We start from the raw sequence: 15905 nt of genomic DNA, 5'->3' as shown, positions 1-15905 counted from the left end.
CTATAGACTCTTCCATCACATTACAGACTAGGAAAATGAAGGAGGTTTATGGGTGTCCTTGTCTCACTTTATCCACCTCTTCGTGGTTGATGTGTAGGCTTTAATGTGTATCCTTGCACCTCTCCTTCAGCAGGAAGCCTGTCTCTGGGGATCACTTGCAGAAAATAGGACATTGAGTCCATAATTAAAGTAATCTCTTTCCAGGCAGATGCTGCAGTTGGCTCTGTTATCACATATTACAAAAGGCATCTTGAGGGTTATAAAATGTGCAGCAAATAGCTTTGGAGATGAGAAACAGCAATTTTTCATCTAATTTTGATCCATAGACATGTAAGTACTGTATTGCTACTTTTTGGTTTTGAGCCAAATAACTATTATGGTGCTGAGATGAGCCAGGCGGTAACCAAAATTAAAGAATACTTTAGCTTTTATCCTCAAAGTGAGAAAAGCTCTTTTGTAACCATCTTTGCACTTAGCAAATAAGGATGCCATCTCAAATCTGAGCATTAATGCCTGCAGGCGGATTTAGAAGAAAGGCTTATATGGCTTAGCTTTACAGCCACACTTTCAATATATTTACTTAGGTTAAAACCAGGGGTTGATTAAAGGACCTACCATCTTTGCTCCTTTGCAACTACAGTGTACATTTTTAATTAGAAGGGTTTTTGCTGTTTATCTTTCCTGTAAAATTTAGGACATTGCTCTTTGAAATATATGTCAGCCCAGATAACGAATATGCTCATGCTATTCATAATCCCTTCTATAAATACTAATAGTGGAAATACATGGAGGAGATTTGACTAACACATTTTTGTTTCCACCTTTACTCGTCAATGTGGATAACCAAAACCTCACTTTAATATTGTGAGGTGCTAAAACACAGATGGAAATAATAATTTTATTTAATATTTCTCAGTGCTAAATAAAACATCAATAGGCACTGATTTAATTTTAAATAGGTTATCTTATAATTCCAGAAAAGATGTGGCTTACATTTTTTTATTTCCTCAAATTGTTTTTCTTTTAACTTTGTGATTCATGTAAACAAAGTTTTACATGAATTCATGCCATCAATTTAAAAATATTATTAATATTAACCTTTTAAATTTTATATTAGTCTAAATAGCATTCAAAAACCATAAAAATCTAATTTAACTATTTATACTCTAGCATATTTAAACCTTCATAATATTTAGAAGAGGAATGTATGCAATGTCATTTAAATTAGTAAAGAAAAACTAACCGCAAATCAAAAATTCAAATTATTGATAAAATTTTGTTAAATTACCAAATTGGTATTTCCAGAGCACCTAAGATACTGTAATATAAAGCTAGCTGTCAGCAGTACATGCCTAAAGGTAGAAATGGCAGAGTATAAACTCTAATTCTATAACACAATCTTCTGGCATATTCGTGCATTTTTCCACTCATGTAAGCATGTATTCATTCATCTATTCAACAACTAATGTTTAAGGAATTACTTTGCCCAAATATTTTCATAATACTACCTGCAATTGAAATACCAGAGATACGTACTGAGTATTCTGCCACCTGAAAGACAGGTTTCAATTTTGTATGTTTCCTTCAGCTTAGTCCACACGCAGGTTATTTCATTCTTAGGTAATTGTCCTTTTATCCCTAATAATTTTTTACTTATTTTGTCTGTTATTAATATAGTAACACTAGCCTATCTTTGGTTAGCACTGGCCTGGTATGTTTTTTTCCATCTCTGTACTTTCAGTGTTTTTGTGCCATTATGTTTAGTTTTCTCTCTCAGAAACAGCATATTGCTGTATTTTTGTAATTGCATTCTGAAAGTCACAGTGTTTTGCCTGGTGAATTTAATCTGTTTATATTTATTGTAATTGATAATTTACTTAAAATTATTTGTTATCTTATATTATGCTTTATACTTCTATGATTTTTTAATTTACCCTTTTCCTTTATTCTGATGTTTTAACTAACTGTTCTTTAATCCTTTGCCCTTCACCTCCCTATTTTTGAAGTTATAATTTTATTTTTGTTCTTTACATTTATATCTTTAACAATCAACTGAGCCCATAACCTTCTTGCAAAATAATTTGATGACATTAGAAAACTTTAATACTGATTTCCTTTTTCCTCCAAAGTATACATTAATGTTGCTTCATATATTTTAGTTATACGTTGCCTTTAAATTCTATCCTAAAATAATTACTGGTATATATGTTATACATAAATTTATTTGCATGTAAAATGCTGAGAGTTTCTAATGTTCTTACTAATTTCTTTACTCACTATTAATCATTGTATCACACTGCAATTTATTGTATCCCACAGTTTCCTTCTGGGTTTGTTTTGTTTTTACTGAAGGGCATCCTTTAAAAATTTGCTTTAACATGTGCTATGTACAGTAAAAATATCAAACTTACTTTTTAAAAATATATCTTGTTTTGTTTTCATACCTGACTGATACTTTATCTAGGTACAGAATTCTAGGAGGACAATTCACTTTGATGATATTGTTCCATTGTCTTCTGGCATCTCTTGTTGCTCATGAGACCACTGTCAGATTAAATTCATAGGTAATCTGTCTTCTATTTTGTCACCTTTGATGTTTTCTGTCTTTGATATACTGAAGGCTTATCATGACCTGTATCAGTACTAATTTATTTTATCTTGCTTAGATAGAAAACACACACATCTTCCTTAGTTCTAGAAAATTTTCTGCCATTATCTCTTCAAATCTGTCTCTCCTTCTAAAACTTCAATTAGTTGTTAATTTCTTCACTTGGAGTTCTGCACAGATTACTAATGTAAAGCTAGATTCCACCTGTTGAGGGTTTTATCTTCTTATAAGTACCTTATCTTGACCAAAGGCTCCACTCAGATGACAAAATTCTTTGCTGTTTTCCCAGTCAGGTTTCAATCAGTGGGCCCAGTTCCAACTCCCTCTCCTTTCTTATCTCCTGCTGTCTTTTAAGAGGCTCCTGACAATAGCTCTAGGCCCCACGTAGGTTAAAACTCCAGATCTAGGACCTAAATCAGGTTTAAGAGATGTGTAGGCCACCACAATGTCAGTTCCTATTTCTTGATCCAGCTTTGATATATCTCCTTTCTTCTTGAAACCAGTGTTTTCACTTTCTTTCAAAACAGTGTGTGTGTGTGTGTGTGTGTGTGTGTGTGTGTGTGTGTGTGTGTGTTTGCTTCATTTTAGCTAGAGGTGCTATTTTATTTCAGTGGGAAGAATTTCTGCTATGCCAATTCAATCTTCCATGATGCCAGAAATCCTCTACGAATGTATTTTTATGTGTTTGAAATTGTACCACATAAACAAATATTTTGTTTATGTCACTTGATATTCCAAGCATCTCTCATTGCTATACTATCTTCATAAATACTAATTTTTAAAAGCAATACAAAGTGGTAGTATAGGATGGTGGTTTAAAGAACATGTTTTAGATCAAAACACACCTGTCTTTGTGAGCTCTTTCTTGAAGCTCTTCCTTCAATAACAGGTGGTTCTAGGAGAGTAAAGGAACTCAGTAGGTTGCCTGGTATACCAGTACTCAATAATTAAAGTTTCTTTTTTTATTATTATTACTATTATTACCATCATTATCATAAAATGGAGTTTCAAATTCCATTAATGTTCATTTTCATATTAATAATTAGTCTTCCAGACTAGCTATTTTTTAATATTAGGTACATGACAGTAAGTTTTCATGCATAAGGGCACATTTGAAAAGATGTAGAATCTAAAACCTTGTAGCAGGGAAGAGGAAGATCAGCAAGGGGAAAGCAGGGACTGAGATCCAGGCATAGGGGCAGGCAGAGGAAAATGCCTTAGCCCAAGGCAGCCAAAGAGCAGCACTAAGTCCTGGGCACTGTAAGGGATGATAACTAGAGGCAATTCTCACTTGTCATATTTGGCTACCATTGCCCATAAAATAAAAAACCATAGAAACTGTTGCACTGGCAAATAAAACTAAAATGAACAATTAGGTAAGCAGCTCTTTCCATCTTATTTGGTGAGTTTAGAAGTTATGATGGTTCAAGTTCACATAACAATGGCAAAAAACTTAGTTTTGCTTTCTTCCTTCTATGTGTCCTTTGAATTGCATGGTTAATTTCTGTAAATGTCATGGTAATATTTGGGGAAAAGATAACTCAACATATTATCTAATCTTATGCGATACAACAGAACTTTCTGTAATAATGGAAATGTTCTATATTTGTGCTGTTCAATAAAATAGTCACTAGCCATATGTGGCTACTGAGAACTCAAAATGTGGCTGGTACAACTGAGGAACTGAATTTTTTATTTAATTTTAATGAATTCAAACTTAAATAGCCACACATGGCTTATAGTATCATGTTAGAAAGTATGGTGCTAAACAAATTTTAGAATGTGTGTATGTGTGTGTGCTTATATGTGTGCTGTGGTTTAAATGTGTACCTCAAAGTTCGTGTGTTGGAAACATGATCCCCAATGCAACAGTGTTGAGAGGCAGGAGCTTTAAGAAGTGATTAGGTCATGACAGCTCTGCCGTCATGAATGGATTAATGCCATTATTGTGGGAGTAGAGTAGGTACCTCAGGAGTGGGTTCCTGATAAAAGGATGAGATGGGCCCCTTTCTTCTTTCAGGTATGCTCAGTTTCTGCCATGTGATGCCTTCCACCACGTTATGACACAGCAAGAAGTCCCTCACCAGATGCAGCCCCTTAGTCTGGGACTTCCTAAGTCTCCAGAACCATTAACCAAAAATCTTCTATTGTTCGTAAATGATCCTGTCTCAGGTATTCTGTTACAGAAGCACAAAACAGACTAAAACAATGTGTGTGTGTGTGTGTGTGTGTGTGTGTTTCTGTATACACACATACATGTCTATATATCTAAATAGGTCACAGAGGACAAAAGTTCTTTAAAAAATTCTTATCTGAAAGAAGCAATCAGTTTTATTTCACATTTGTAATAAGACTTTAGTATACAGAGACTTTACTAAAAATAGAGCTTAATAATATGCTGTTGCTAGTATCCAAATAACTATACTGGCAAACCATAGAGTTGTTGCTGCCATGGGAAAAATTTATTCACCTGTTTCTCAGACGTCTTTGTCATCAATGTTTTTGACTGTGTAGGCAGTTTGGAAAAATGAAATTTCACATTTCTAAAACTGGTTTAATCAATTCTAATAATAGGGAAATAACCCAAATCTCTGCCCACACCTCATTTAAAAAATTTCTACTCGATTTAGAGAATGTCTAATAATTACAATAGATAAAAATTTTAGATTTACTGACTTTGGTCTTTTTGCTTTCACAAATGTCCTATGTGGTTTCAAGTAAGACGTGCCAAGTACAATAGTAATCCCATCTTAACCACAAAGCCTTGTAATAAGGAACATCTTGTGGATACCAAGTTCAGTCCATTTACTTCAGTGATCTCCATAAGTTCTCACACCATTACGTTACATGAGAGGAAAAGAAAGGAATAGGTTGTTTTGCTATAGCTTTTTATTTTTTTTTTTGCTTCTAGGTTCAACATCAGGAAAAAACTAACATTTTTCTCTAAAAAATAAAAAAGTAGAGATTAAAAAAAGGAAGAAGAGCAAATCTGCTAAAACAACGATTTGCTGCAGCATAAAATTCCATAGAAACAGGTACTTCTTTGGACCCTCGTTAAAAAATATTTTATTACTGGAATAGAAAGTTTTCCCATGGTAAAGCAGTTCCATTTCTCTGATGGTCTTATGATTTTGATGTAAAGCAGCATCCTGCAGAGATGCCAGAAGATTCCCCTAATATAACCTGTGCTGTTTATACCATGACTTCTTGGAAGGAGGAGGAGACAGAAAAGGAGAAAAGAGGGGGGAAAATGAAGGGAATAGCTTTGCTCACTGAATGTCTTAAAATAGATATGTTGTACAATTAATATAAGAAAAATAATTTTTTCAAGCCCTCTTGGAGATGTATTGACATATTTTATCTCAACCATACTTCCTAAAATTAAAAACTAAATCCCTAGGAAGCATTCTGACCTCAAGCATTTGACCATTTGCCAAAGTGTTGACACATAAGAACACACATTAGTCCCTGAACTTAGACTTTCTCCATGTTCATGCCTAACTGGCTATTTAAATGTGATGAAAAACAGGGGCCTATGAGGAAGTAGGAACTATCAGTTAGGATCCTAGTTATTTACCTTTAAGGCTAGACAATATTTTTTTTACCTTGTCATATAGAGGTATATTTTTAAGCAGCACTGAAATTGTCTCAAGGTGGGAGATGTCTGCTTAAAAACAGAAAACCAGACCGTCAGAAAAAAAAAAGAAAAAAAAGACATGATTTAAAAGAAAGATGAAATTTCCCCTTTAGAAAACAGCATATCTGGTTTTATCTCGGTGCATAGGTACAATCATTTCAGACCTAAATGGGAGGTAATTTACTTTTGCAGTAAGCTATGTATAATCTAGAAAGTAAAAGAACATTTGTATGCATCCATTGTTGGCATCTTTATCCATAGGTATGAATGCACTTCCAATAAACACACCCATGGGGGAATCCCTGATCTTATTTCAAATGTTTAAGTAACAAGGCAAATATATCTGTGATGTGTCCGTCTGATGAAAGGAAATAAATGGGCAACCACACTATATTTTCTCAAGAATTCTCTAGACAGTCTTGAATGGCTCTCATCAAAAATTAAAGGCATCTGAGATACACTCAAGGCAGCACTTTGAATCTCTGCATCTGTATTATTATTTTGAGCCTGGCAGGTGTTCAGAAAGTGCTAGTGTCTTCAATTTTTTAAATGATTTTTTTTTGCCTTCTTGTTCAGTGTACTTTAAGAAAACTATCCCTCTGGGAGATACTTCCTTTAACATATCAAATGTTCAAATATGATCCTCTTATGTTCCTCTTTGCTGACCTAAGTTCATTATTTGTCCATGCTCAGTATCTTAAATAGAATATTGCTTGGTTTATTCTGTTTTCAGTTTTGAGAAAGTTCACATAAGATTAAATCATCACTAATTTAGGCACAAACCTGATCTTCTTTTATGTTCCATTTTAATCCTAATATTATGCTAGTATCTCTGTCTAGACAGTTAAACCTAAACCTAATTGTGATGAATTTTGCCTGTAATTCACACATTCCCCATATGAAATCCCCTTGTGATGAAGGATAGGATATGATCAATATCTACATATCATACATATCAATATCAAACCCATGTTTTTCATATTTCAGAATTTTAAAGTGGCACCTCTCATTATTTGAATGAATTCAATAATATTCCTATATTCACATAGAAATATATTTCAAAAGTAGATAGGAAACACATGTGGGTCACCTGGAAAACTTAGAGAGATTCCAATACCATACTGCAAACTCTTATTTAATTTTCATTGTATGACTATTGTATTTTACCATGATAAAATAGACAAGTGATCATTTTAAAGGCAAATGGAGTGAAGTAGCAAAATCACCTGCTTTGAAACTAGACTGCCTTTGAATCCAGGCTGTGTCACTCACTAGGTGAGTTACCTTAGGCCAGTGATTTAACATCTCTGTCCTTTAGTTTCCTCATCTGCAAACTGAGATAATAATAGTACTGACTTTACAGAATCACTGAGAATTAAATGGATTAAAAGAGGTAAATAGAATAGTGGCTGGCACACTGTAAATTTTCAAAAATATTATTAATATTGTAGTTGTTATTTTACAACCCCCTTTCCCTGGTAGTTTCTTGCTAATTTTTAGGGTTAGATGGCTTGGAGATTGACTTTCTTTCTTTCTTCTTTCTTTCCTTCCCTCTTTCCTCCTCTCCCCTCTTCCTCCTCCTTCTTCTTTCCCTTCCCCAAACCCCTTTGGACTTGGCGGTAGGGGATTGATATCCAAGAAGTCTGGATGATTAACTGCCTCTTTTACCTTGAGACTTACTAGTCACTAAAGACTATAATCAGATATAAAAGTGAAAACAAATTAAACTGCCAAAGGATCTGAATACCCAGCAAACCTTGAATTAACACTTCTAATATAAATTTTATCAACAGGTGTCATAAAAGTAATGATAAAATAATTTTGGTCATTTTTCTACATTTGTACCAGTATAGCCATCACTTTATCCTGAAATCATCCACTCCTCTGTGTCTCTCACTTGATTATTTTTAACAAGAAAGGCCATAAACAGACAGCCCAAATGACTATGTGGCTAAGTGGTTTACCAGTAAAACACAGTTTATTCAGACAACACGCCTCTTACTCTTCACTGGGAAAGGCACACACAGCACATTATATAATCATCTTGAATTTCAGTTCAAATGCTTCCTAATTCTTATTATGGGATTTTAAAAAAAGGATTTTAAATAGGTAACTAGGGTTTCAAAAATCACAGAGTTTGCATCACACATTGGCTGTACTAAAATGAGATTGCAGAATTGACTGTAGTGTCAATTCAACTGCCAGCATTAGAAAGACCATGTAAATGGTAAATGATAAATGTTCATTTCTGGGTTTCTTCCAGTACAACGCACCGTCAATTGTAAGACATTAAAAAATAAGCACTGCCAATTATAATTGTAGGATGCCATCAAATGTAAAATACAACCCTACTTCAGAGGTGCCAAAATGTAAAAAATACCAACAAAACTGTATCTTATAATCAATGAAATACAATATCATTATTAGCTACTAACAAATATTTATTAAGAGCATTCTATTGGTCTATAGTTTAGCATTAGGAACTATTAGGTATATAAAAATATTACACACAGTCCCTGATCTTAAAATTCAGTTAGTAAAACAAGCATGTGGAAAATTAAATAATGGTATGAGTTAACTAATAATATCAAAAAGTCATACAGAATATACTACAAAATCATATAAGCATGGCTAAAGTTTAATTTCTAAGAAACAATCTTTCTTACCTTAAAAAGTAAAAGCCTTAATTTTTGAGGTTAATCAGAAAAGAGAATCATGGTACATTTACCTTCAAATGCCAGAGGTTTTGTGTGTTTTTTTCAGTTTAATATTTAAAATTAACATTGAATATTAGCAATCCTCTTCAAGGATTCCTGGGCACTTGCTAATTACAGATACTAACTCTTATATATAGCTCTACTGAATATGTAATAAATATTATGGTAAAGAATAAAGGTAAAAAATTGCAAAAATTTAGTTCAGAAAATTTCAAATAAATTGCTTCAGTGGCCCATGTTCAATTTTAACTTCTCCTGTACTCTCACAAACTGAGTAGGAAGAGATCAACAAATCATCTTGCCCACAAAGGAAGCAACTACTGCATGTAGCTTTCAACATTATCATGGCTTATGATAAAAAGGACTTAACCATTTGTCAAGAATGTTAAAAAGTGCAAACTGTATCATCAAAATTATACTGAGAGATATGGGTGAGGATGTGTAAACTTTTTTGTAGTCAGTAAAACCTCTGACTAAACTGTATTTTTCCGACTAACTGCTAAGAAAACATTGTTTGAATTTAAGACTTAAAATACCTAAGTTATTTCTCAGAAGAAAATAGAGTTTTATATCTCAAAAGTGGTGAGATCATAAGCTAACAAATATCAATCTTAAACAGATGCAATTAAAAACATATCTGTTTGGAAGCAGGCAGTTCTTTATTGCTGATATAGATATACTTTGTGTTTTGTCTTTCAAAAAAGCAACTTTTATTTTACATTAAGAAGTCATTCATGGCAAGAATTCAATTCATCCTTGCAAGTGCCAATATGCATAAGAGAAAGCATACCAAAAGAGTCAGTGATCACTATTAAGTTAAAGGTAATGACAACATTGACCATCATATAATTCAAGGGGAATTTTCTTTGACATCTTATATATAAGACACTAGCAACTAATGGAGAATCAAAAAGAAATATGAATTTGTCCCTGTCCAATCTAACATAAAAGACAATAACTTAATTCAAACAACCATATAGTAAAATATAATCAGCACTACTACAAGCAAAATGTGACTATACACATCAATGTTGTTGTTGATACCTTGGCAAGTTTTACAGAAGAGTTGGAATTTAACACAGGTCTTTAAGAACAGGCAAGATTTTAACAATTGAGGTTGAGACTGAAAAGCATTCTAGGCCAAGGAAAAGGCATGGAGAAAGTTATAGAATCTGTAGGGAACTGTAGGAAGGCTTGCCAGTTCAGGCTCCACCAGGAGGTGCATGCCAAGGGAGATAAGAGAGAAGATAATAAACAAAGACACTGGAAGAGCCTTTAAACCTATGCTAAAGGTTTGGTCTTCAGAAAGGAGTTTTAGACTTAGCCAAATTTTGAGTAACCAAGGCTGCACTTTCAGAAGATTAACTGGACAACAATATGCAGGATATACTGAAGGAAAAATGGGCTAGAGGTGAACAGGCAGACAAGTTAGGAAGCTACTGCAATCATCTTAGCAAAATGTACTGGAAGGAAAAGGTTCACTTATAAAAAACTTTCTGAGGGAGAAAATGGGTTTAAATATCAACCAGTTATGTGAGATGAGTCTGATGTTGGCAGCTTGGGTAAGTCAGAGGATAGGCAGAAAGAGTATATATTTCAGTGATGTCTGACCCATAGAAACCCCAGACACTGAACTGTTTGTCATCAAGAGGGAAGAAAAGGCAGTGGTAAATTTTAGAGTACACAGGTTTTACGGGATTTTGTCTGAGCAGAAAGTCTGAAGAGAAAACCATTCAAGATGCCTTCCAGCTCTACTTTGCTTGACTGCCCATAGAACAGCTGTTTCTGAACTGCCTTTGACTTTACACCATTGGCTTACTCATCTATTTGACAAATATTTAGTGAGGGCTGACTATGTGCCAAGGACTGTTCTAGACAGTTGGGACAAATCAGTGAAGAAAACAACAACAACCAAAAAACAAAAAAACAGACAAAAAATTCTTGCCTTCAAGGGGCTTGCATTTTAGTAGGAAGTGACAAATGAGAAACAATGTTTGTAACTAAGTAAGTGAAGGATATCATGTATTAGAAGTTTAAAAATGCTATGGGGGGAAAAGGAACCCTGAATAAGAAGGATGAGGCATGGTGACTGTGGGGTAGGGATAGGGGTTAGGGGTATAGTCTCTATCAAGAGATGTCACAGTCACAGCCTTGGAACCATAGTATAGTGTTTATCTAAGGATGCTCTTGAGAACACTGCTCAAAACCTCCTCTAGTTTCCTCTAAATGAAAGCACCTGGGAGAGCTGTTAGGTTCCTGTAGAGTACCTGACTTCTGGCCACCAAGAATTCCCTAACCGATCACATTTTCCTCTCGGCACTAATGGCCAGAAAGCTCAAAGCTAAATTTGTGGTCTTTTTCCAAAAGGTAGGTAAGGCCTTATAGCATGTTGTAACCTGTTTTCACCATATTTTCTGAACATTCATTTTCCAATTGCCCTGATTTACTCGATTATTTTTGTCTTTTAAAAATTGATATTTATTGCATATATTTATGGAGCACAATGTGATGTTTTCATATATGTTTACATTTGTGATGATTAAATCAAGCAAATTAACATATCCATTACCTCACATATCATTTTTTTGTGATGTGGATGTTTAAAATCTCTTTTAGCAATTTTGAGATATGCAATACATTAACTATAGTCACCATGCTGTGCAGATCTTCAAATTTACTTCTCCTAACTGAAACTTGGTACCCTTTGAACAATTTCTCCCTGTTCCCCAGGTCCCCTACCCTCCCGTCCCACCAATTCACTTACTTTTATTTTATTGTGTACTTTTGTCAGCTAAAATCCAATTTAGACTTTTGGAGGTACACATAAATATGCAAAAATAAACTGCTAAATTTACTTTTTAAAAAAGTTTTAACCTTTTTTGACAAAATTAGTGACTTTAATTAAGGTTAAATCTGTCAAAACAAAACACTAAATAGTTACTCTATATGTAATCCCATGAGAAGTCCTAAGTATTTGCCTTCTGTACGTATTGCAGACACTTTGGGTACTCACATGAAATTAACACAGCCTGTGCCCGCAGGTGGAGCAATCCAGATGAAGCTGAGGTTGGTTGTGGGCAGGTGACTCACGTGAGAGGCCACCACACTGCACATAAACTGGTTACCAAACTGGTGGTCAGACATGATCCCTGAGAGAAAGGAAGGAGAATTGTTACAAAGACAACAAAACAAACATCTGCCTATCACGACATCACAGTATTTTCTGAATATTTTTCTTTCATGTTAAGGTTCTATGCTATTTGGCTTCCCAATGGTTATGTAATTTTTCACTTTTTATTGCTACAGGGAAATTAATCATTTAAAATATTATTGTTAAAGGAGTGACCTGCTGGAATCATTGCTATAGTATTTGCTTTGCCTTGATTTTGTTGATTGGTCTTTGCCTATCACCAAAAACCAACAGGACCAACCTGCAGTTGAACAAGGTTAGGTTTATTGGAACCGTCTGCAGCAAGAGAGACCAAACGGCATAGGGAGGTGGGAGGCATCTCAGTAAAATGATGTCAGGAGAGGCTTGTTAAAATATTTAGGCTTGTGTTAGGTTATTTCAGAGGGCAGGTTGATCAGGTTTGCCTGGAAAACTCCCCAGTCCTATTCAGGAGGTTTCAAGAAAAGGTCCTTTGCCTCTGGATTTGGGGCTATCACAAAGTAGAGGCAATCTTTTCACTGAGTATCTTAGTTTGTTGTTGTTGTTTTAATCTCAGAGGCATGAGGAATGGGGTGAGGCTAAATCTGTGACTGGCAGAAAAGCAACAGCAGTCCTATGTGCATGGAGGGGGATGTTGGTCACTTTTGTGGTTTGCTTCATGTTCTTAGTCTTGTCTGTGTTCAGGTATGTTACAGAGCGGTCTTGATTTTGCCTTATAACATCACAGTTGTAAAGTGGTCTTGTGTAATGTCGATGTTCTGTGAATTGTTCATGTTCAAAATGAGAACATCGTGGCCTAGCTGTGAGCAGGTCAGCTCCAAGCTGAGCTATCAGGGGATGCTTTTCTTTTTTTCATAAGGTGATTATCTTAGGTGTATCTCAGATATAAAATAGTAATAAATAACTCAACAATTAAAAAACAAACAACCAAATTAACAAATGGCCAAAAGACCTAAACAGTCATCCCACCAAAAATGATACACAGATGACAAATAATCATATGAAAATATATTCAGGATCGTATGTCATTACAGAACTGCAAATTGAGACAATAATGAGATACCACTACACTCATATTAGAATGTCCCAAATACGGAATACTGACAACACCAAATGCTGGTGAGGATGCAGAGCAACAGAAAGTCTCATTCATTGCTGGTGGGAATGCAAAATGGTACAGCCTCTTTGGAAGACAGTTTGGCAGTATTTTTTACAAAACTAGACATATTTTTACCATATGATGTAGCAGTTGTACTTCTTGGTACTTATCCAAGTGAATTGAAAACATATGTCTGACAAAAACCTGTACATGGATGTTTATAGCAGCTTTATTCATAATTGCCAAAAGCTGGAAGCAACCAAGATGTCTTTCAGTTGGTGAATGGATAATGTGGTACATCTAGACAATGGAATGTTACTCAGCACTAAAAAGAAATGATCTATGCAGCCATGCAAAAACATAAAGGAAATTTAATATGCTTATTACCAAGTGAAAGAATCCAATCTGAAAAGGCTACATAGTGTGTAATTCCAACTGTATGACATTATGGAAAAGGTAAAACTATGGAAACAATAAAAAGATCAGGGGTTGCCAGGAGTTAAAGAGGGAGGTAGGCAGGATGAACAGAAAGGGCACAGAGGATTCTTAAGGGAACGAAACGACTCTGTATGATACTGTAATGGTGGATATGTGTCATTATAAATATGTCCAAATGCATAGAATGTACACACCAAGAGTGAACACTACTGTAAACTATGGACTTTGAGCAATAATGACGTGATGATGTAGGTCACTGATTGTACCAAATGTACCACATTCTGAGGCAGGATGTTGACAGTAGGTCAGATTTTTTTGTGTATAGGGATGGTGGGTGTATGGCAACTCTGTGCTTTTTATTCAATTTTGCTGTGAACCTAAAGTTTCTCTAAAAAATAAGTTTATTTTTTTAAAAAATTACTAAAAGCTTTGCCAGAAATGGGAAGTTAAATTTTAAATTTCTTTCATTTACTGGCTCTGTGACCTTGGACAAATGACTTACTCTCTTTGAGATCAGTTTTCTTGTCTGTAAAATGGAAATACCATGCCCTCTATACCTTAAATTGCTGTGAGTAGTAAATGACCCAATACATATGACCGCACCTAGTATCCTATCTGGAAGCAGTGGGCTCTCACAAATGTTGATTTTCTTCCTGCCTACGAGAGTGATCTTTCTAAAATATAAACTTGTTCACACTGTTAATATTTCCCTTTAAAAAACTCTCAACGACCTCCCCCGCCCTTTTTTTTTTTTTTTTTTTTTTTTTTTTTACGACGGAGTCTCCCTCTGTCACCCAGGCTAGAGTGCAATGGTGTGACCTTGGCTCACTGCAACCTGCAATCTCCGCCTCCCGGGTTCAAGTGATTCTCCTGCTTCAGCCTCCCGAGTAGCTGGGATTACAGGCGCCTGCCGCCACAGCCGGCTAATTCTTTTTGTATTTTTAGTAGAGATGGGGTTTCACCATGTTGACCAGGCTGGTTTTGAACTCCTGACTTCAAGTGATCCACCCACCTTGGTCTCCCAAAATGTTAGGATTACAGGCGTTAGCCACTGCACCTGACCAACTCCATATTGTTTATAGCTGCACTGTCTAATATGGTAGCTGCTAGCCACAGCAATTATTTAAATTAATTAAAATTTGATACAATTAAAAATTCAGTTCTTCAATTGCACTGGCCACATTCCACATGCTCAATAGCACATGTGGCTCATGGCTGCCACACTGGACAGCACAGAACAGAACATGCCCATCATCACAGAAAGCTCTATCGATGGCACTGGCCATCAGTAAGACTCTGAATAATTAAGACTCTGAATTTGCCTCTCACTGCCTTCTCCAACCTCAGCTTCAGCACTTCCCACCCCCATGTCTTGCCCATCCTCTTGCACTTTGCACACCCAAAATACCAAATGAACCCTCCTCTATCTTCGTACAAGCTGTACCCTCTACCTAAAATGCTCTCTCTCCTCCACTGCTCTCAAACACCTGACAGATCCTACATGAAGATGTGGCTCACTTTCTGCTTTTTCAAGCCTCTCCTGTCCACTTCCAAGCAAACCCAGGTAACTGCTCGTATAGGTCCCCACTGAATCTTTTACTTAACTCCAACGCAGCACTTAGCCCAAGGCATTTGGAATGTTCTGTTTCCTAACTTTCTTTACTTCTTAAGCACCTTAAAAGCACAAAGCAGGTCTACTAATCCACACTCCTCTAGCATCTAGTACCTTACACATAGTCAAACATTCATTATTGTTATATTTTGGCCTTTGGTCTCTTGCTTTCCTTTGAAAGGATTCCTCAACCCCCAAGATTTAAAAAATATTCTCCTGTGTTTTCTTTCTACTATTTTATTTTCATATTGACATCTTTAATGTTTCTGAATGTTATTTTGTTGTGTGGTACAAAGCAAGGATTTGACTTTTCCCTAAATGGTCCTAGGTTCCCACCATTCTTCCCCTGGCATATCATGTTACTCTTCACAGGTTTCTCTGTCCTGTCTCACTCCCATGTTCCACTAAAATGATTTCTCTGAAAGGCATAGATGATCACGTCAATTCCCGTGACATGTCCTTAAATGGCTCCCATCAGATTCTAGAGAAATACTAACTTCTTAGCATCAGTTAGAAGATGTGGGACAATCTGACCCCCACTTGCTCTGCCTGTACACACTTGCCATCCTTTGCGAACCAGCAATGCCATCACTCTCAAGCACTAGTGGCTGAGCCACCCTTGCTC

The 15905-nt window shown here is 35.5% G+C and overlaps 1 protein-coding gene across 1 annotated transcript in view; it reads right to left on the bottom strand.

Moving 5' to 3' along the window:
- The window catches only part of RELN (reelin), a 538867-nt gene that overhangs the window by 359685 nt on the left and 163277 nt on the right, over positions 1–15905 (bottom strand). Inside the window, exon 3 of the mRNA XM_011985112.1 lies at positions 11976–12111. Coding sequence (XP_011840502.1) covers positions 11976–12106 — 131 coding nt within the window. The 5' untranslated portion in view covers positions 12107–12111. The remainder of the gene's footprint in view (positions 1–11975; positions 12112–15905) is intronic.

Source organism: Mandrillus leucophaeus, unplaced genomic scaffold (assembly GCF_000951045.1).
Source record: "Mandrillus leucophaeus isolate KB7577 unplaced genomic scaffold, Mleu.le_1.0 Scaffold1068, whole genome shotgun sequence".
Taxonomy (NCBI): domain Eukaryota; kingdom Metazoa; phylum Chordata; class Mammalia; order Primates; family Cercopithecidae; genus Mandrillus; species Mandrillus leucophaeus.
Note: the sequence above shows the minus strand (reverse complement) of the source record. Positions and strands in the feature narration are given on the sequence as shown.